Source organism: Oncorhynchus gorbuscha, linkage group LG15, assembly GCF_021184085.1.
Source record: "Oncorhynchus gorbuscha isolate QuinsamMale2020 ecotype Even-year linkage group LG15, OgorEven_v1.0, whole genome shotgun sequence".
In the NCBI taxonomy this organism is placed as follows: domain Eukaryota; kingdom Metazoa; phylum Chordata; class Actinopteri; order Salmoniformes; family Salmonidae; genus Oncorhynchus; species Oncorhynchus gorbuscha.
Window position 1 is genome coordinate 43222230 of NC_060187.1, and position 21481 is coordinate 43243710.

At 44.2% G+C, this 21481-nt stretch overlaps 1 protein-coding gene across 7 annotated transcripts in view; it reads right to left on the reverse strand.

Annotated features, from left to right (window-relative positions):
* The window catches only part of LOC123997192 (cAMP-specific 3',5'-cyclic phosphodiesterase 4D-like), a 159949-nt gene that overhangs the window by 31412 nt on the left and 107056 nt on the right, over window positions 1–21481 (reverse strand). For 4 of the 7 annotated variants that reach the window (XM_046301334.1, XM_046301336.1, XM_046301333.1 and 1 more), the window contains 5 exons: window positions 6041–6232; window positions 5441–5482; window positions 4760–4796; window positions 3491–3620; window positions 1684–1796 (listed from right to left, as the gene is read on the reverse strand). In XM_046301334.1, coding sequence (XP_046157290.1) covers window positions 1684–1796; window positions 3491–3620; window positions 4760–4796; window positions 5441–5482; window positions 6041–6232 — 514 coding nt within the window. Of the gene's footprint in view, window positions 1–1683; window positions 1797–3490; window positions 3621–4759; window positions 4797–5440; window positions 5483–6040; window positions 6233–11601; window positions 11738–21481 lie in introns of those variants that run through there. The other 3 variants (XM_046301338.1, XM_046301339.1, XM_046301335.1) reach the window with 3 other exon arrangements.

The following is a 21481-nucleotide window of genomic DNA, read 5'->3' on the forward strand; positions in this document are numbered from 1 at the left end:
TTCAGGTCTATACTGAGATGTTAGATAGGGTTCAAGTTCGGGCTCTGGCTGGGCCACTCAAGGACATTCAGAGACTTGTCCCAAAGCCACTCCTGTGTTGTCTTGGCTGTGTGCCGAGGGTCGTTGTCCTGCCCCAGTCAGAGCTTTGGAGCAGGTTTTCATCAAGGATATCTCAGCACTTTGCTCCGTTCATCTTTTCCTCAATCCTGACTAGTCTCCCAGTCCCTGCCATGGAAAAACATCCCACAGCAAGATGCTGCCACCACCATGATTCACTGTAGGGATGGTGCCAGGTTTCCTCCAGACATGACGCTTGGCATTCAGGCCAAAGAGTTCAATCTTGGTTTCATCAGACCAGATCATCTTGGTTTTCATGGTCTGAGTCCTTTAGGTGCCTTTTGGCTCCAAGAGGGCTGTGATGTGCCTTTTACTGAAGAGTGGCTTCCGTTTCGCCACTCTACCATAAAGGCTTGATTGGTGTAGTGCTGCAGAGATGGGAGAACCCTCCAGAAGGACAAGCATCTCCACAGAAGAAATCTGGAGCTCTGTCAGAGTGACCATCGGGTTCTTGGTCACCTCCCTGAGCTCAGTTTGGCTATGGGGCCAGCTCTAGGAAGAGTCTTGGTGGTTCCAAACTTCTTCCATTTAAAAATGGAGGCCACTGTGTTCTTGAGGACCTTCAATGCTGCAGAAATGTTTTGGTACCGTTCCCAAGATCTCTGCCTCGACACAATCCTGTCTCGGAGCTGCACGGACAATTCCTTCGACCTCATGGCTTGGTTTTTGCTCTGACATGCACTGTCAACTGTGGGACCTCAAGTTGTAGAACATCTCAAGGATGATCAATGGAAACAGGATGCACCTGAGCTCAATTTAGATTCTCATAGCAAAGGGTTTGAATACCTTTATTTTTACTATATTTGCAAAAATTCTAAATACCTGTTTTCGCTTTGTCATTATGGTGTAGTGTGTGTAGATTGATGAGGAAAAATAAACTAATGTAACAAAATGTGGAAAAAGTCAAGGGGTCTGAATACTTTACGAATACACTGTATACTGTGCCATTTTCAAAAGCTATTGAGATGGCATAGCGACCAAAAGCATCATATCACTTCAATCAACCACTGTCCTGATGCATTAAGGAAAGCAGCATATGCTACACCAGGAACTCAATTCTCCAATCTAATATACTGTAAAGAATAACATCACTTTGTAAATCTTAAACATAAGACATGTGATCGACATGAACACAGGGCAATGTGATACTTATGAGAGAGATGAAAGGTGCTGTGGCAATGGTATTCAAAGTTGGGTTTGCGACCTTTAGTGGGTTCACGGGGGGAAGTGCAGTGGGGTCACGTTATTGTATGGGATAATATACAAATGTTTTTGAGAAAGATAATTTGAGAAAAAATAATTATTATTATTGAGTAAAAATGTATTTATTGGTTTATTTCCATTTTGACAAGAGATTCAAATGCAATGAATTGAAGGTTATTTGTTGATGTAAAAATCAAATTTTACGGTTGTGTCATCAGATTTGGGGTGGGGTGGGTTCGCGAGAAATTCTTGGTGGAAAAAAATGGGGTCCCTGCTGAAAAAGTTTGAATACCACTGCTTTAAAGCAATCATTCCCAGGTTGTTACTGTAGATGAGGCTCAGTTCAAATGCAACACAGCTCACCTTGTTGGAAGCCATCTCGCTGACTGAGTGACGGGTCTGCAGGGTCTCCAGCTGGTCCAGACACCAGTCCAGCTCCTCCAGTGTCTCTATGGCCAGCTTCTGGTAGGGCTCCTCTGAGGGGGTCAAATGTCATTATGCTGTTAAAGCCCTGAGAGAGACCACCAGAGACCATCCCATCCAGGCCCTAGTCTAGACTGAGCCCCAGATCCTTTGGTTCATGTCCAAACCCTCAAACAAGGGGGGGGGTACAAAGACATCTATATCGTCCGCTAATACAGGACTAGTGAAGGTCCAGTGAGGTACTTTTGTTAATTTTTTGTAAACTAAATGTATTGTATTTCAGTGTTTACCAGCGTTTGTAATTAGAGTCTGATAATTATCTGTAGAAAACAGTTAATCTGCTTCATATAGCTTATGTTTTCCAGTTTCTTGAAATACAGTACTTTGCAAATCCAACTTATTTCTTTGTGGTAACTGAAAAGGTATATTCGTTCCTTTTCCATTTTAGTAGACACTCTTATCCAGAGCAATTTACAGTAGTGAGTGCATACATTTTCATACTTTTTCGTATTGGTCCCCCCGTGGGAATCGAACCCAAATCCCTACTGTTCCAAGCGCCATGCTCTACCAACTGAGCCACATCATCACAAACCACTTGATGCCTCAATGTACTCAATTACTGTATTGTACATTGTTTTTCATCATGGTGAGGGAAAGTCTACAGGTACAAACCTAGATGACCAGCATATGTACAATACAGTAATGTACATTTACATTAAGTGGTTTGTAAGGATGGTAAATTAATACTGAACAAAAATAGATTGTTTTCCATGTTATTTGATCAAGAAATGTAATTTGATGTGGATGTTTTGGGTCATTTCCCATAACTTTGCACCTTTTGATGTAAATCTTTGAGGACAGAGTTTTGTTCTTTCTGGGTTCCATTAGAATGATGATCACAGAGAAAGGGACAGGGCAACAACTCTGTTGACTGCTGACCCCTGCAAGATAACTTTCTTAATTATCTTAAAAACAATTTTTGTTTGCCAAATCTGAGATGCTAAAACCATTTTTTGCCCGCTACAGACGTCTATATTGGTCCGCTAATACAGGAGTAGTAAATGCCCAGTGTACTACTGACGTGAAAAAAATATTTACTTACATTTTTTATTTTTTATTTTATTAATCCGATTATTCAGGGGGGTGCTGCAGCACCCTCAGCACCCCTGCTTCCCACGGCTATGAACACTTTCTCTTTATTTTACCCTAGTCCCACAGACTGTGGCCCTGACCCCTGTGTTCAGTTATCTGGCATCAGACTGTAAGGCTCCATCTCAAACCAGAGACTATACAATTCATTGTCTAGACATCTCTTACATATTTTCTCTGGTTTGTTATCAGTGAAAAATCATTCTCAAACCATGGCAGCTTCAAATACTACAAATGTCCTCCTGAGTACTTGTATCGAGCTATGACATTTTGGATTGCCATAGAAAATAGGACCAGTGCCCCCCCACCCCCCCCCCCAAAAGGATGGATATAGAGACAGATATTTTATTCTGTATGTCTCTTTACATCTTTTCATTCACACTGCACTGCCCTTACCAACATAAAGCTGACAGATACGCAATACTTGCAATTTTGGCAGTAACATCAAACCAATCTTACGGTTAGATCGTAGGGCAAGCTGTATTTTCAGTTCTTGTGAACTTACCATTTTCACAGAGTGCAACAGACACTAGGGAACAACAAAACCAATTGTTGTGAAGTAATGTAAGAGGTATAATCAGATGCGTAACCTACTGACCTGGTATGCTTGGATTGGTATGAGTAGGCATTGAGGGAGTGTTGCTGCCTGACGGCCGCCTGTTGGGCCGATCCTGCAGATGAGTTATGACGGCAAAGTTGCTTCTGACTGTTCGGAGACTGGCGAGCACCTAAAGAGAGGGGGGGGGGGACTGATTTAGTGGTATGATGCATTATGTCCATGATATTCTACGCACAATATCCAGATTTTTAAATGGGAGCTATCAAATGAAAATCAGAATGTTACGGTTTTGGAATTTTGATGCCAACATAGAGGGTAGTTGATCAAACTCTGCCTATGGCTCTGTAGCCTGGTGCCAGTTCTGTTTGGGCTGTATAGCCTGCACCTATCGTGACAATGACCATTTGGCTATACTGCACAAAAAGTACTGGGACCAGGCTAATGGCCCTGCCTTTGGCATGTGCAGGTCGTACATAATTGTACATTTTAGTAATTTAGCAGACGCTCTTATCTGAAGCGACTTAGTGGAGAAATTAGGGTTAAGTGCCTTGCTCAAGGGCACATCAACAGTTTTTTCACCTAGTCAGCTTGGGGATTCAAACCAGCGACCTTTCCGTTACTGGCCCAACACTCTTTACCGCTAGGCTACCTGCTGCTACTCAGGTATTATACACCTATCACACACGTGAGCTCTAGTGAGACACTGAAATGCACAGGGGTACAAAACATCCCTAAACACCTGTCTCAGGGACTTTGTGTGCCTTCATGTTGCAACTCAAGACTGCTCCGAGTTCAAAATGTCACCCCGGTGAAAAATCGAGGGGGCAGTCGGCACATAAAAGATCTCTCCTTTCCAAACCCTTGAAGATTTGACATCTGTCCGGCTCTGCTTACGACGCATGTCAATATTGGACTCCTCACTTGTTTTGTAACCCAAGTTGAGTTGTGACACACAATGACACGCACTACGTGCAGACGGGTTATTGCAGCAAAAGCCGGTGGTCTGGGTTGGAAGAGTATCGCTGGCACACAGATGTCGTCACAGCTACGTTAAAGTAGGCCCGTGTGTTCAGACCTTTGAAATGTTTGAATCCTTCCCGACTGTAATGTGCTTTGTGGATTCAAATAAAGTATTTCATGTGTGTGTGTTTGTGTGTAATGAATGGCGCCCTACCACTTAAAACACCACCAAGACAGCACTGTGCATCATATGATTTTCCACGCAAGAAGTACATAAAGGCTGGCTCACTGTACTGCACACAATATTACCATGCACTTAAAGAGAAAACGCATGAACAAAGCACTGACCTGTGCAAATGGTGTCACAATCATGTCTTCTCCATGTCTAAACGGACAGAAGAAAACAAAAACACTGGGTTAGATACTACATCTTCAACAAATAGGTGAAGAACAGAATATCACCATCTTACAAGGGCAATATTGATATAATATACTGTATACTGGGGCTCTATGGTACGCCCTGAGTGTAAAGCAATGGGCGTCCTAAATGCCGCCTGAACACCCATATATCCTGTATCAGTTAACACATTGGACACATGGAGAGGAAACAAGTGACATGCACACAACTGACTGTGAGAACTGTGGGAAAAACAAACAAAATCCTTTGAAATTGTGCTTTATATATTATCATGCACATAATGTGTGGTCTCGTGGTCGAGCCTTTCTGTTAAGATTATAGGCCTCAGGCTATCCATGCAGCACCCAAACAGCAGCAGGCTCAACTCAGATGCAAGGCCTGTGGGGTTTTTCTTTTGGGATGGTTTGGGAGGAAAAGGGGGTGAGGGATGCGTGCATGTGTGTGTGTATGGGCTGGGGGGGTTAAAGGTTATGTGTTGGGGCAGGAGGTGGGTGGGGGTGTGTGGAGGGGTTAAGGGGTTTGTGAGGGCAGGAAGTGTCTGAAACCTAAAAACGCAGTGGGTCCTTAAAGGGGAAGTTAAATAGAAAAAATGTGTCACACGCATCTCTCACCGCGGCAGCCAACCGACTTCCCAGTGCTTCAAGCCCTCTTCCCTTTAAATACATAGAGCGAGAGTCCAGTGACTAAGCTAGACTTGACATGGGTAAACAGACTGTGACATGGCCTCCGATCTCCAGAAACAAACATCAACAATATGAGACAGGAAGGTTATGTTTTTAGGGACCTCTGTGGGAATCATAGTTGAAGGGTTAGCTATGACAGTATAAATATAAGAGAGTAGAGATGTATTGGTTAATGAAACAGCAAGGTTGGGGGGGGGGCAACAACGACAAAAAGAGAGACAGAAAGGTCAGAAAAAACTATTCACAAAGAGTGAGAGAGCGAGAGCGAGAGCGAGAGCGAGAGCGAGAGCGAGAGCGAGAGAGAGAGAGAGAGCGAGAGAGAGAGAGAGAGAGAGAGAGAGAGAGAGAGAGAGAGAGAGAGAGAGAGAGAGAGAGAGAGAGAGAGAGAGAGAGAGAGAGAGAGAGAGAGAGAGAGAGAGAGAGAGAGAGAGAGAGAGAGAGAGAGAGAGAGAGAGAGAGAGAGAGAGAGAGAGAGAGAGAGAAGGGGTAAGGTTAGGAAGGTCATCACTTTGGTCCATTGGTACTTACAGCTCACTGGCCATGGAGGAGTTGCGGGACATGGCTTTTGGTGAGAGGTCGAAGTCTGAGTCGGAGCGGTAGAGGAAGGACTCGCGGCGCTGGCTGTGGGGGTAGTTGGCCTGCAGGACCAGGCCGGAGCTGGGGCTGGCCTGGGGGTCCAGAGGGCTGCGTCCCACCGGCAGCCCATTCTCCACATCAAAACTTAGGGTGAGAGATGAGAAAGAGAAGGGAAGATTCATGTGAATAGGTGTCTGGAGCAGCGGAGCAGGAAGACAAGATGTCATTGTCCCTTCTTTTATTCTGTCCAGTGTGATGACAGAGGTATAGAAGTCTGACAAAATGTGTGAATCTTCAATCCGAAATCATCATTGTAGTTATCGTCGTCAAAAAACACCACTGACCAATCTCTGCCTGCCTCATAGGTAATACACAGTATATTGAGAATAGAAAAGAGCTGTCCTATTGATAGCAGGCCTAGAGCAGCAGCCATTCTCTACAACCCCCCACACCATTTATTTGAACATAATCACGCTAGTGTCAGCACTGACTTCACCACGTACGTCAGCAGAGTGCCAAAGTCTTCCGCCTCTGTCAGGGCCCTGGGTAGCACTAAAACTAATGGCGCCGCTGGCACCTCTCCGACCTCTACAGCCAGACCCTGACCCCAAAATGTCAGGGGGATCAGTCCATAGTCATCCAATCTCATAATAGGGCTGACTGTGTGATGGGACAGTGGAACTCCTCTCTCTCTCTCTCTCCTTTTCATATTTTGAGAATGCAATTAGACGTTCAGTTAGGAGATCGGAGGGGGAGAAAGGCAAGTGGGAGATACAGCGGGAATGCTGGATGTGGGGATTGAACCAAAGTCAGTCATCTAAGCTACAGTATGTGTCAAGAGCTGGAATTGTTACCAATCAACCACAGGCTCTGCATGAGCAAAGTATATCCAATACAACAGGGACTTTACAGATACCGCAGTCGGCAGGTGAATGCTTACGAAGTTCAAATACTACAATAACCTCCTCCTTTAGGCTCTTTGGTAGGAATACGTGACCGTGCGTCTGACCTGTGTGACTCTCCTTTGTCCAATCCAACTCCAGAAGCGGAGTTTGATCCAGGGGGCAGTGCCACTGTATACAGGCGGCAGCTGCAAGGTCAGGCTGAGGTGGAGTTGGGAGAGAGTGGTTCTAAGAATAGCCCTCTGTCATTGATGGAGGTACATGCGAGAGGGCTATACATAGCCTGAAACATACGCCCCCCCCCTCCCCCGGCTAGAGTCTCATATAATTACGTTAGGCTGAAACCCTCACCCAATACGGTACATACCCTTTCAATCGACTTCAAGTTCAACACATAGTGAATAGAAAGTGCTGCAGATTTTGTTGTTGTCATGATTTCCAAACAAGTTATTATTTGCCAGCACTGTGTGGTGTGCGAATTTCTTTTGAGTAAAACTATTTCTGAATGTCTCCGAGGCACCTGCAACAACCACCTGTGGCTGTACGAGTGCATTTCACTCCTCTCACAACAGCAGCCAAACCTGCATGCCTCTGTATGGGGTGTGTTGTGTTGTGACGTATGCACCCTAAACACAACGAGGCTCAGTATTTTGCCTAAACTAACATTTAAAAACAAACCTGCACCATACTCGGGCAGTGACTGACATCATTAATCAGAAACAATGAGAGGGACAGCAACACGGAGAGAGAGTGAAAGATAGGTTTGCATTTCGACGGCTCAATGCAGCGTTTTAACAAGCTCCACCTGATTGGTGAGGAGGTACCACGGAGGAGGAGCTGCAGTATAAAAGCATCAGTGTCAGGGCTTGCCTTATTACCCAACCTCTCCTCCTCCCTTTCCTCCCTGATTGGTGGGGAGAGCCCCAGGGGGAGGGGCTTGCCTTATTACCCCACCTCTCCTCCTCCCTTCCCTCCCTTTTTCTCACCCTTCCCTTCATCTAATTTTCAAAGATGCGTCCGTCCCCTCGGAGCGATTTGGGCCATCTCTGAGGGTGGGATGTCATCAATCACGGGGCCAATGGCATCAGCAGCTATGAATAGCTCCATCCAAAATAACTGAATTAACCCCCAAAAACACTCACACGTGAAACAAAACTCGCCCATTAGAACTGAAATCCACGTCATTCACATGAAATGTTCATGTTTGAGTAAACTATCAGAGCCTGAGGCTTGGAGATATCGGAGTACACTTATGGACTGTGGCGATCTCCTTCCCAGCTGCAGGCGGCTTCTGTTCTCAACAACGTTCCCACTTCTATTTCTATTTTCTAGTGCGGTAGATGAAGGCGCATATTTTCCCAAGAAAACCACCTGGGCAAAGTTCAAGAAATGCCACTAGGAAAAACCTGGGATTATCAGACTGAGTGGGAGGACAAGTGTCCATAAACAGTGGTATTCATACTGTTAGTTCCCTCTACTGGGCTCCCGAGTGGCGCAGCGGTCTAAGGCACTGCATCTCAGCGCTAGAGGCATCACTGCAGACCCTGATTCGATCCCGGGTTGTATCACAACCGGCTGTGCTCGGGAGTGACATAAGGCGGTGCACAATTGTCCGGGTCAGGGGAGGGTTTGGCTGGGGTAAGGCCATCATTGTAAAAAAATAATAAAAAAAAAGGTTCTTAACTGACTTGCCTAGTTAAATAAAGGTTCAATAAAAAATACTGGAAACAGAGTGGTCTTCTGAGTGTCAGGTAGCACCATCTACTGGAGACAGAAATATAACTCATCACTGTGCCAGTCAGTGCATGTTCCCCAGCACACCAGTGTCTCTATAGAGAGCACAGAGCAATTGGACCACTGTTTAAAGTACATGCATCTTAAATGTCAGCCAGAGAACAGGTAAGATGAAGTTTTTGCCTCAATGTGGATTGGGTAGTAGCCTAGAGGTTAGGCAAGTAACTAAAAGGTTGCTGGTTCGAATCCACGAGCTAACTAGGTTAAATCTGCCGATGTGCCCTTGAGCAAGGTACGTAACCCTAATTGCTCTGGATAAGTGTGTTTGCTACTGTAAATTTGTATAACATGTAAATGACCAAAACAATCTGATGTTACACAGACACTACTACACTCAACATGGAGGATATGTATCATGTATCACACCAGCATTAAACCAATTGTGCCATTCCACTGAATAAACCTTCGAATCAATCATTTTTTATTATGGTGATGTTCTATGAGGTGCTCTTTGTCTGGTAGGTCATAACTGTCGATAGTGTTGTCATTGGTGTTGTCATTGTTCTCAGGCTCTGACGTCAGTCAGTGTCTCCTCTCCCTTCTCTTTGAGTCTGGACTACCGTCAGAACTCGTGGGAGACAGGCATCCCTGTATCCCACTGTGGCACGCACCCTTCTGGGGTGTCTCCCGAGGAGACCACTGGCACATATACACACGCACACACGCAAACATTTGGTGCAGACTAATCACTAAATGACTATCTTATACGGAAGCGGAACGGTGATATCGAAACGTCATCTGATCTCCACAAACACAAAGATAATCCTCCATGTTTCCTTTCCTCTTCAAATGTGGGAAAAAGAGCAAATCCATTAGTTCCTGGATAAAAGGATGAGCCCCCCTCAGGATTCAAATTAAATCTAACTTTATTTGTCACATGCGCTGAATACAACAAGTGTTGACCTTGAAATTCTTACTTACAAGCCCTTAACCAACAGTGCAGTTCAAGAAAGAGTTAAGACAATGTATACCAAATAAACTAAAAAAGAAGAAGAAGTAACACAATAAAATAACAATAACGAGGCTATATACAGGGGTTACAGTTAGTCGAGGTAATTTGTACAAGGAGGTAGGGGTTACTAGTGACTAGTGATTCAGAGGAAACTCAAAGAAGCCTTCAGGTCTGTGTCATTCAGACAAAGGAAGAATGGACATTAAGGTCGTTCCCCAAATACCGCTTTTAGCTAATAAAAAGTCCAATCCCCTTTCTGTTTTCTTTCCGAGTGGCGTGAGAACCAGCTCCGGGGGCCTCGTCGACCTATGACAATCAAAGTGTGTGTGTTTGTCTCGGGGAAGTTCCCTCAGCCCTTACACGCCAGGAAAGAAGGGAGTGGAGGCAGAGAATGTTGGAAAACAGAGGAGTGGACCTTTTTTTGGTGTGTGTGTTCCTGGTGATGCGTAAGCTTTGTACTGGGGGGGGGGGGGGCACCTAGTTTGGGAAAGGGGGATGTTAGTGTTGCACCTCTCACCCCATTATGAGCGACCTGACACCCGTAGCAAAACAACGCGGTGCACCACCAAAAACAAGAAAAAAAGAATGTATTTGAAACTGCACATCTAAACACAGTTTACGTATGAAGACAGAGCATTAGCACAAAACTGACTTTTTATTTGAGGTCCCACGTGCCAGTCTAGAGTAAACAATTTCAACACTTCCTATAAAACCTATGTCAAACACTCAACTTTTGAACAGAAACGCCATGGTTAACGTGTAAATGAGGCTATATAAACCTCTTTGCCCTATATACTTTTGTACCGGGTCTAGCCAAAGGTCTTTTAGATAGGTTACTGACTATTCTTCTCTTATCTGGTCTAGCTTCTGGTGTTTATAAGTCATTTCTGGATACTGATAAACATGTTATACACGTTATTTATCATCTCAACAGCAGAACAAAATTTAACCCCACAACATAATACATTCACTGTGTATCAATTCATATAAGTTGACCAAAAGAGAAAAATGCTCTGTATCCAGCAACATAAGATACAGCCATGAGCAATATGTTTTCTAAAAATAGCCCTTGAAGAGAAGTTGTTGCACGAGAACAGACATGGAGTCATCAGAGAACCGTCTGTGGACATTTCTTTCCTCTCTGAGCGACTCTCCAAACACCACAACTTGACTCACTGTCAACAGGGTAAGAGAGACCCAACTTTACTGGTAACAAGCAGTTCTGAACACATACGCGTTCCACCCTCCATATACATGCACAATACTTCGGGACTTTAACTGGCTTGACCAAATGGATTAAGAATAATATGATTTTTTAATAATAATCATCATTTTTTATAAACAGTGTAATCCAGATAAGCAGATTAACCTAATATGACAAATATGTGAGCTTATGACATTTAGCGGTTTATAAAAAGGGAATGTTTGGCCTAGTAAGTTGGTGTGGCACAGCTGAACAAAAGTTGAATGTACCACTTGAGCCAATAAGATAATAGAACCCATATCATCTCACATACATCATAAATAAAGTGAAATGTTAAGAACTAAAGGAACAGAGAAACTTTTGGAAAGATCTCCAAAGCAAAGCCAAAAGATAGTCCTTCTTTTGTTTTTGTTCACCTCCAACTGACTATACTGTTCTGCACTGTGGCTGAACTCTTACCGGAACAATCCTCTGTACCAGCCAACAAGAATCAGAGGTGAAAAAAACAGCTATTAAAACCGCTTAAAAAATCTACAGGATGTATACATGAAGAGTGAGAGTGTAGAAGTAACCGATATAACAGATACAAATAAATACACACGCATACCACACATACCAGTACAGTATCACCCCCACACCTCCCACAAACACACCCACTCACCCACTCACACACTTTGGCTTCACTTACTCCAGGGGGAACTGGAGGATCCTATCCTATCCAGCAGTGGTCCTGTGATAACACACAAGCAGCCATGTATCAGATGAGCACCACAACGGCTCCAGAATGCCACCGTCCGTATACCCATATACTCTGGCCGGGGCCGTGACGTCAGAGGCGCTTGTGACAGACGACTGGGAGAGGTAGATAAGCTACTGTGGTGGGCACTGCTCAGGCCTGTCAAGAGAGTGCTACAACCCAATGGCTACACAGCTCAATCCTCTCACATCTAGTGTAGAACCTACTTCTCATGGCCTCACTTTCACCCCTGTCTCTAGTGGCCTCACTTTCACCCCTGGCTCTCGCGGCCTCAATTTCACCCCTGCCTCTCGCGGCCTCAATTTCACCCCTGCCTCTCGCGGCCTCAATTTCACCCCTGCCTCTCGCGGCCTCAATTTCACCCCTGCCTCTCGCGGCCTCAATTTCACCCCTGCCTCTCGCGGACTCACTTTCACCCCGGCCTCTCGCGGACTCACTTTCACCCCGGCCTCTCGCGGACTCACTTTCACCCCGGCCTCTCGCGGACTCACTTTCACCCCGGCCTCTCGTGGACTCTTGTGCTTTTGGAGAGGAAATAACCCCCCTCAAATGTTGACAGTTGAAAGAAACTTCTGTGAAAATTGAAGTCCAAGCTCTATAAAAGACTTGCATTTACCTGACGTGCTTTTCTCTTGGTTTTGAAGTGCTCTTCTATGGCAGTAACTCACCCAAACCACCACCCATCTGTATTGCCATCTGCTTTCATTTGCTATGACACAAACATTACTCATTGGGACATTGCCAACCTGCAACTCATGACTACTTACTATGATACCATCAGCTCTGCTCAATCCCATGACCTAGGCGAGGAGTCAAGAAGGCTTAAAAAGAATGAAGTGTCATGAAGTGAAAAAAAGTGGTATTCCAGCATGAGCCCTTTCCCCTATCTCTACAGGTGGGTATTACAGTATGGAACGTTAGCCGGTAGGACTCTGCTTGCGTGCTGGGTATCTGTTAGCAATTAGCTAGTGCTAGTCCTCTCAAATCTCTCCGTCAGAGGAGACCAGCCCTGGCTTGACCTCTGTGGTATGACCCTCTTCTTTCTCTCCCGTGTTTCATTACTGTCCTCATGCTCTTTCCCAATGGAAAGGGAAAAAAATCACACTGTTGCTACCTCACAGTCCAAACACGGTGCATTAAAATCAAGAACAAACTGGATCGGCGAGAGATATTCAGCCATTCTTGGAGGAAAATGGAAGTTCATTAAAAGCTCATCAGGCAAAAGACACGTATTTATCTGTCAAGCTCTCCGTGTGAATGAGACAAAGTTTGACAGACTGTGATGTCATCAGTGGAAGTGAAAGCGCTGGCCATGAGAGAAATTACAAATAGTTGTTTCTTGAAAGTGATTTCCCTGTCTTTGCAGTCTATGGGAGGAATGTTGATAATATGTTGTGTGGAAAAAACACTCCCTTGTAAAAGAAAATGAAGAAAGGAAAAAAATGAAGGGTGTGGCACTGGCTGCATGGAGGCATATGAGGGGGAAAAAACAGGAGCGGTAAACATTTGGTTAAAGGAGGGAGGGAGGGGTGGGGTGGAGGGAGGGAGAGAGGGGTGGAGAGCCAAGGCAGGGAGGCTCTGATCTCTGCTCCCACATCAAAGGGAGAGAGTGTGTGTGTGTCCTGTCTGTAAGCGGGGACTCCCGTTTGAAGGTGGCTTGTATGTCGTGAGACTGACGTCAATCACATCTGGATGAGTCGTCATGTAAAGCCACAGATGTAAGCAAGAGAGCGGGCCAGCTGCTCATAGGCACATTTAGACACCCACTAAGATACAGCAAACACACTTCGGGGTAGTACGAGTTGACGATGTAGTCAGACGTAAACCTTGAGGTTTGTTCAATTCAATACCTTTTCCAATTGGAAATAGGATATTTCAATGTGTTGAAATGGACCTGAACCAAGTGCTTATGGTCTTGGCCAATCTGAAAGGGTTTCAGCTACAGGGATAGGACTTTGGTGACTACATACACTATATATAGTTGAAGTCGGAAGTTTACATACACTTAGGTTGGAGTCTTTAAAACTAGTTTTTCAACCACTCCACAAATTTCTTGTTAACAAACTATAGTTTTGGCAAGTCGGTTTGTGCATAACACAAGTCATTTTTCCAACAATTGTTTACAGACAGATTATTTAACTTATAATTCACTGTATCACAATTCCAGTGGGTCAGAAGTTTAGATACACCAAGCTGACTGCACTTTTAAACAGCTTAGAAAATTCCAGAAAATGATGTCATGGCTTTCAAAGCTTCTGATAGGCTAATTGAGATCATTTGAGTCAATTGGAGGTGATCCTGTGGATGTATCAAGGCCTACCTTCAAACTCAGTGCCTCTTTGCTTGACACCATGGAAAAATCTAAAGAAATCAGCCAAGACCTCAGAAAAACAATTGTAGACCTCTACGGGTCTGGTTCATCCTTGGGAGCAATTTCCAAATGCCTGAAGGTACCACGCTCATCTGTACAAAAAATAGTACGTAAGTAGAAACACCATGGGACCACGCAGCCATCATACCACTCAGGAAGGAGAAACGTTCTGTCTCCTAGAGATGAACGTACTTTGGTGCGAAAAGTGCAAATCAATCCCAGAACAACAGCAAAGGACCTTGTGAAGATGCTGGAGGAAACCGGTACAAAAGTATCTATAGCCACAGTAAAACAAATCCTATATTGACATAACCTGAACGGCCGCTCAGAAAGGAAGAAGCCGCTGCTCTAAACCCGCCATAAAACCGCCAGTCTATGATTTGCAACTGCACATGGGGACAAAAATCATACTTTTTTGGAGAAATGTCCTCTGGTCTGATGAAACAAAAATAGAACTGTTTGGCCATAATGACCATCGTTATGTTTGGAGGAAAAAGGGGGATGCTTGCAAGCCAAAGAATACCATCCCAACCGTGAAGCACGGGGTGGCAGAATCATGTCGTGTGGGTGCTTTGCTGCAGGAGGGACTGGTGCACTTCACAAATAGATGGCATCATGAGCAAGGAAAAATATGTTGATAAATTGAAGCAACATCTCAAGATATCAGTGAGGAAGTTAAAGCTTGGTCGCAAATGGATCTTCCAAATGGACCCGAAGCATACTTCCAAAGTTGTGGACAACAAAGTCAAGATACTGGAGTGGCCATCACAAAACCCTGACCTCAATCCTATAGACAATTTGTTGGCGTGTGCGAGCAAGGCCTACAAACCTGACTCAGTTACACCAGCTTTGTCAGCTTTGTCAGGAGGAATGGGCCAAAATTCACCCAAATTATTGTGGGAAGCTTGTGGAAAGCTACCCGAAATGTTTGACCCAAGTTAAACAATTTGAATGCAATGCTACCAAATACTAATTGAGTGTATGTAAACTTCTGACCCACTGAGAATGTGATGAAAGAAATAAAAGCTGAAATAAATCCTTCTCTCTACTATAATTCTGACATTTCACATTCTTAAAATAAAGTGGTGATCCTAACTGACCTAATTTTTTACTAGTATTAAATGTCAGGAATTGGAAAAACTGAGTTTAAATGTATTTGGCTTAGGTGTATGTAAAATTCCGACTTAAACTGTATACAAGTATGTGGACACCCTTTCAAATTAGTTGATTTGGCTATTGCACACACACCCATTGCTGACAGGTGTATAAAATCAAGCACACAGTCATGCAATCTCCATAGAAAAACATTAGCAGTAGAATGGCCTTACTAAAGAGCTCAGTGACTTTCAACATGGCACCTTCATAGGATGCCAGCTTTCCAACAAGTCAGTTCGTCAAATGTCTGCCCTGGTCAACTGTACTTGTTGATAGTGTGAAGTGGTAATGTCTAGGAGCAACAACGGCTCAGCCCTTAAGTGGTAGGCTACAGAAGCACACAGAACGGGACTGCCGAGTGCTGAAGCATGTAGCGAGTAAAAATTGTCTGTCCTCGGTTGCCACATTCGCTACCGAATTCCAAACTGCCTCTGGAAGCAACGTCAGTACAAGAACTGCTCGTCGGGAGCTTCATGAAATGGGTTTCCATGGCCGAGCAACAGCACACAAGCCTAAGATCACCATGCGTAATGCCAAGCGTCGGCTGGAGTGGTTTAAAGCTCCCCGCCATTGGACTCTGGAACAGTGGAAACGTGTTCTCTGGAGTGATGAATCACGCTTCAACATCTAGCAGTCCGACGGACGCATCTGAGTTTGCCGGATTCCAGGCTGCATAGTACTAACTGTAAAGTTTAATGGAGGAGGAATAATGGTCTAGGACTGTTTTTCATGGTTCAGGTTAGGCCCCTTAGTTCCAGTGAAGGGAAATCTTAACGCTACAGTATACAATGTCATTCTAAGCAATTCTGTGTTTCCAACTTTGTGGCAACAGTTTAGGGAAGGCCTTTTCCTGGTTCAGCATGACAATTCCCCCATGCACAAAGCGAGGTCCATACAGAAATGGTTTGTCAAGATCAGTGTGGAAGAACTTGACTGGCCTGCACAGAGCTCAACCCCATCAAACACCTTTGGGATGAATTGGAACGCCGACTGCCAGCCAGGCCTAATCGCCCAACATCAGTGCCTGACCTCACTAATTCTCTTGAGGCTGAATGAACGCAAATTCCAGCAGCAACGTTACAACATCTAGTAGAAAGCCTTCCCAGAAGAGTGGGGGCTGTTATAGCAGCAAGGAGGGACCAACTCCATATTAATGCCCATGATTTTGGAATGAGATGTTCGACGAGCAGATGTCCACATACTTTTGGTCATGTAGTGTAAGTAGGCCTGACTCATCTTATTGATTATGTTGGGTACGGTACGTGGGGAACTGATTAGCACTAACATGGAAACTCTTAATCTAATGGCACACCGTGTAAGGATGAGGTGATTGCCATTAACTTGTGCTGAATGGTTAAGGGATGATACATGGGTTAGACTGCTCAGGTCATAAACTAATTAAGCCCTATCAGAAACCTGCAGCCCTCTTCCCACAAGTTATATTGATGAGTAAACCCCCCAACCATGTACTCAGAAGACACACACACACACACACACAAAACCTCCCTTCCCCCCACACACCATCCACAAACACACACCCTCTGCGTCCTGCCAGCTGAGTCTGATTAGGGCCCCAGCGGGCCAGGTCTTGATTTGGCCCTTTGCATCGACCCCCTTTGCATCTACCCCCGAGAGGCCACAATTAGGCAGGTCGGGCCATGGAACATGAGCGCTCAACGGGCAGAGCAGGACTCAGAGCAGGGCTCTCCATGGAACAAACAAGCTCAGGGGAGCAGGGGTGCTCTCCTCTAACAAGACTCATATGGCTTTAATAGGTGCCTTTCAATAAACAAGTGATTGAGCCCTGGTGTGAGGCAGGTTCCTCCACTTCCTTTTCACATTAAGACTTCGCAGCCAAGAAGAGGAAGACTGAGGCACACTGGGCATGATGTCCTCTTGTCACATGTGCCTGGTGTCTCTTAGGAAGGAAACATAGAATTGTCTGTCCCCTTTCTGTGAGAATGTTTGTTTGATGAGACCCTCAAATTTTTGGGGCCCTGAGCAAATTGTTGGTCTTGTGAGTGGAAACTTGAATGTTATAAGAATTTTGTACAACTTCCAGAGCACGTTTACAGTGAACATTGAGGCTGTACCATTACAGTTTTAGACAGTAGCCAATAGGCTATTGTGGCTATTTAAGCATAATGTAGGCCTACCAACAAAACCAATGGAGCAAATCACATAACATTTTCACACGGAAATAGCTTTTGATTTCTATGAAATAGCCTACAGTATATGTGGTGTTCAATGCAGGCCTAGATTGCAGGAGACTTTTAGAAACGTTTTTACATTATGAAGGGCTTGACATTAATTCATTATTTTTCAAACTTATTCTGTAACACCATGGGCCATATAGGTGACTGCAAATTGCATTGTATAGTGTAATATGATGCAAGAAACCACTTTAAAAAATAAAATGTATTAGTTTTACCATACAGCGAATTAGACAAGGTAGGCTACCCCTCTTCCTATTGTCTTATGTGCATATTCACGCCGGTCTCAAAATACAACAATGCCCCTTTAATTAAGACACAAGCTTTTTACCTGACTGGCTTTTCTACGAGCTTGAAATGTAGCCTAGACGTTTTGTGCTCTTGTATGAAGCAGTAACTCTCCATTGCTGACCTATACTTATGTATAACTGGGCTAACAATTCGCTATCTAGCAAAGAATATCAACAAATGTCCAAACGTGCGGCTCTGATCTGAAAAGCGCATTCACTCGCGGGTGATTGAAAGACCGCTCGTGGGCTACACCCGCCAATAGAATTATACTCCGTTGCGCTCTGGCTCTGCGTACAACAAAATAACAGACTAAATCTTGCAAAGTTAGATTTGTTTTGGCTTGTTGCATTGAAAAGTGGCTGATATCATTTTGATTCGATCACAGCAAAAACGTTGATCAATATAGTGCAAACTAATGGGGCGAACTCAGTGAAGTTAAATCTCCGCGCGGCATGGCATTTCTTCTGGGCGGCAGTCCTGGAGGAGGTGTGCGGGTGCGCAGGCGCGCAGTTTAGAGAGAATATTATTGTTGGTGACAGTGTTGAGAGTTTGGGCAGAAAGTGTAGACAGAGAGGCTAGTCTGCGGTGGCTTGTGTGTGTTGTTATATTCTCAAACAAGCACATCCGCACACACACACACACATCAACACACAAGCATGCACACACTTTCTCACAGTCCTACTTGTCTCCCTATCTGTGCCAGAGGCCCCAAGTCATTGACCACAGAGGTTGAGGCGTCTGAGAGTGGGTGTGCGTTGACGTCACCAGTGGTTTCTGAGTCGTTGGAGCAAGTCTGTGCAGATAAACTAGCACAGTGGTGCTTAATGGACACCAGATAAGACCACTCCACAGGTTTTAACCCAGTCAGCATGGCGCATTGTTTGCTACCAAATTTGTTCTTGTTATGCAAAACAGAACTGCTGACGTCAAAGCATTCTGTCCAAACCAGTAAGCAGGTAGCTTGGATGAGTCAAATGTACTCAACAAAACAATGACTGTACAGGGGAACAAAAGAAAACTCTTATCTTCTTGGAAATTCAGACATTTTGATGCAAGTGTTTGTCTCATCCTAATAGCTAAGGTATTGGTTTTGACTGAGTAGTCAAGAAGATAGAGGGAATGGCATTGAAAGAAAGTATTCACACCCCTCGACTTTTTCCAAATGTTGTTGTGTTACAGCCTGCATTTAAAATTGATTAAGTTGAGATTTTTTTGTCACTGGCCTACACACAATACCCCATAAAGTCAAAGGGGAATTATGTTTTCCAAAATTTGTACTAATTATTTAAAAAATGAAAAGCTGAAACATTTTGAGTCAATAAGTATTCAACCCCTTTGTTATGGCAAGCCTAAAAAAGTTCAGGAGTCAAATTTTGCTTAACAAGTCAAATAATAAGTTGCATGGACTCACGGTGTGTACAACAATAGTTTTTAATTAACATTATTTTGAATGACTACCTCATCTCTGTACCCCACACTTACTATTATCTGTAAGGTCTCTCAGTCGAGCAGTACATTTCAAACACAGATTCAACCACACAGATTCAACTCGCAAAGAAGGATCACTATTGGTAGTTGGGTAAAAAATGTTTGTTTTTTTAAGACATTGAATATCCCTTTGAGCATGGTGAAATAATTCATCATACTTTGGATGGTGTATTAATATACCCAGTCACTACAAAGATACAGGAGTCCTTCCTAACTCAGTTGCCGGAGAGGAAGGAAACCACTCAGGGATTTCATCATCAGGTCAATAGTGACTAAAACAGTTACAGAGGTTAATGACTGTGATGGGAGAAAACTGAGAATGGATAAACAACATTGTAGTTACTTCACAATACTAACCTAATTGATAGAGGGAAAAGAAGGGAACCTGTACAGAATAAAAAATATTCCAAAACATCCATCCCATTTGTACCACTTCCTGAGTGGCCTAGTTACAGTTTTGACTTAAATCAGCTTGAAAATCTATGGCAAGAATTGAAAATGTCTAGCAATGATCCTCTTTGGTGCCATAGTACGATGGTAGTACGAAGAGGATGGCTGACGTTTTACATGCTCCTAACCAACTGTGCTATTTTGTTAGTTTTTTTAACGTTGTTTGTAACTTTTATTTTAAATTATTTTGTACATAATGTTGCTGCTACCGTCTCTTAGAACAGCGATTACTCACCACGAACTGGAATAAACTTTTTCCTGAGTTCGACGAGAAGGATATATTGCTTTCCCAGGAACAGGCTCAAATCCCAGTCATTTGCATGAAGAAAAGATAGAGGAAAAGGGGGCGCAGGTCGGGCTTCCTTCTGAGAATCCGTAGGTGAGCGAGTAGACTCCTAAATCCATCCGTTCTACTGGTTACCATGCAATCATTGGAAAATAACATTGATGAACCTACAATTCTGCCCCTATAGAAGTCTCGAGGTATTGCTCGCCTGAGGTAGAGTACCTGATGATAAGCTGTAGACCACACTATCTACCAACAGAGTTCTCATCTATATTATTCGTAGCCGTCTATTTACTACCACAGACCGATGCTGGCACTAAGATCGCACTAAACCAACTCTATAAGGCCATAAGCATACAAGAAAATGCTCATCCAGAAGTGGCACTCCTAGTGGTGGCCTGGAACTGTAATGCAGGCAAATTTAAATCAGTTTAACACATTTTTTTACCAGAATATCACGTGCAACCAGAGGGGGAAAAAACTCTAGACCACTCTCTCCCCCGCCATCCATTCGGCAAATCTGACCATAATTCTATCCTCCGCATTCCTGCATACAAGCTTAAACTAAAGCTTAAACTAAAGCAGGCAGTACCAGTGACTTGCTCAATACGGAAGTGGTCAGATGACATGGATGCTACACTACAGGACTGTTTTACTAACACAGACTGTAATATGTTGTGGGATTCATCCAATGGCATTGAGTAGTATACCACCTCAGTCATCGGCTCCATCAATAAGTGCATCGACGATGTCATCCCCACAGTGACTGTACGTACATATCCCAACCAAAAGCCATGGATTACAGGCAACATCCACATCGAGCTAAAGGCTAGAGCTGCCACTTTCTAATTTGGACGCTTAAAAGAGATCCCGCTATGCTCTCAAATGAACCATCAAACAAGCAAAGTGTCAATACAGGATTCAGGTTGAATCCTAATTACACCGGCTCTGAAGCTTGTCGGATGTGGCAGGGCTTGAAAACTATTACAGACTACAAAGGGAAAGCCAGAAGCGAGCTTCCCAGTGACGCGAGCCTACCAGAAGAGCTAAATGCATTTTATGCCCTTCGAGGCAAGCAACACTGAAGCATGCACGAGAGCACCAGCTGTTCTGGATGACTGTGTAATATCACTCTCGGTAGCCGATCTGAGCAAGACCTTTAAACAGTTCAACATTCACAAAGATGCAGGGGCAGACGCATTACCAGGACGTGTACTCAAAGCATGTGCGGACCAACTGGCAAGTGTCTTCACTGAAATTTTCAACCTCTCTCTGACAGAGTCTGTAATACCAACATGTTTCAAGCAGACCACCATAGTCCCTGTGCCCAAGGAAGCCAAGGTAACCTGCCTCAATGATTAGCGCCCAGTAGCACTCACGTCGGTAGCCATGTAGTGCTTTGAAAGGCTGGTCATGGCTCACAACAACATCCTTCCGGATACCCTAGACCCACTCCAATTTGCATACCGCCCCAACAGATCCACAGAAGACGCAATCTCAATAGCACTCCACACTGCCCTTTCCCACCTG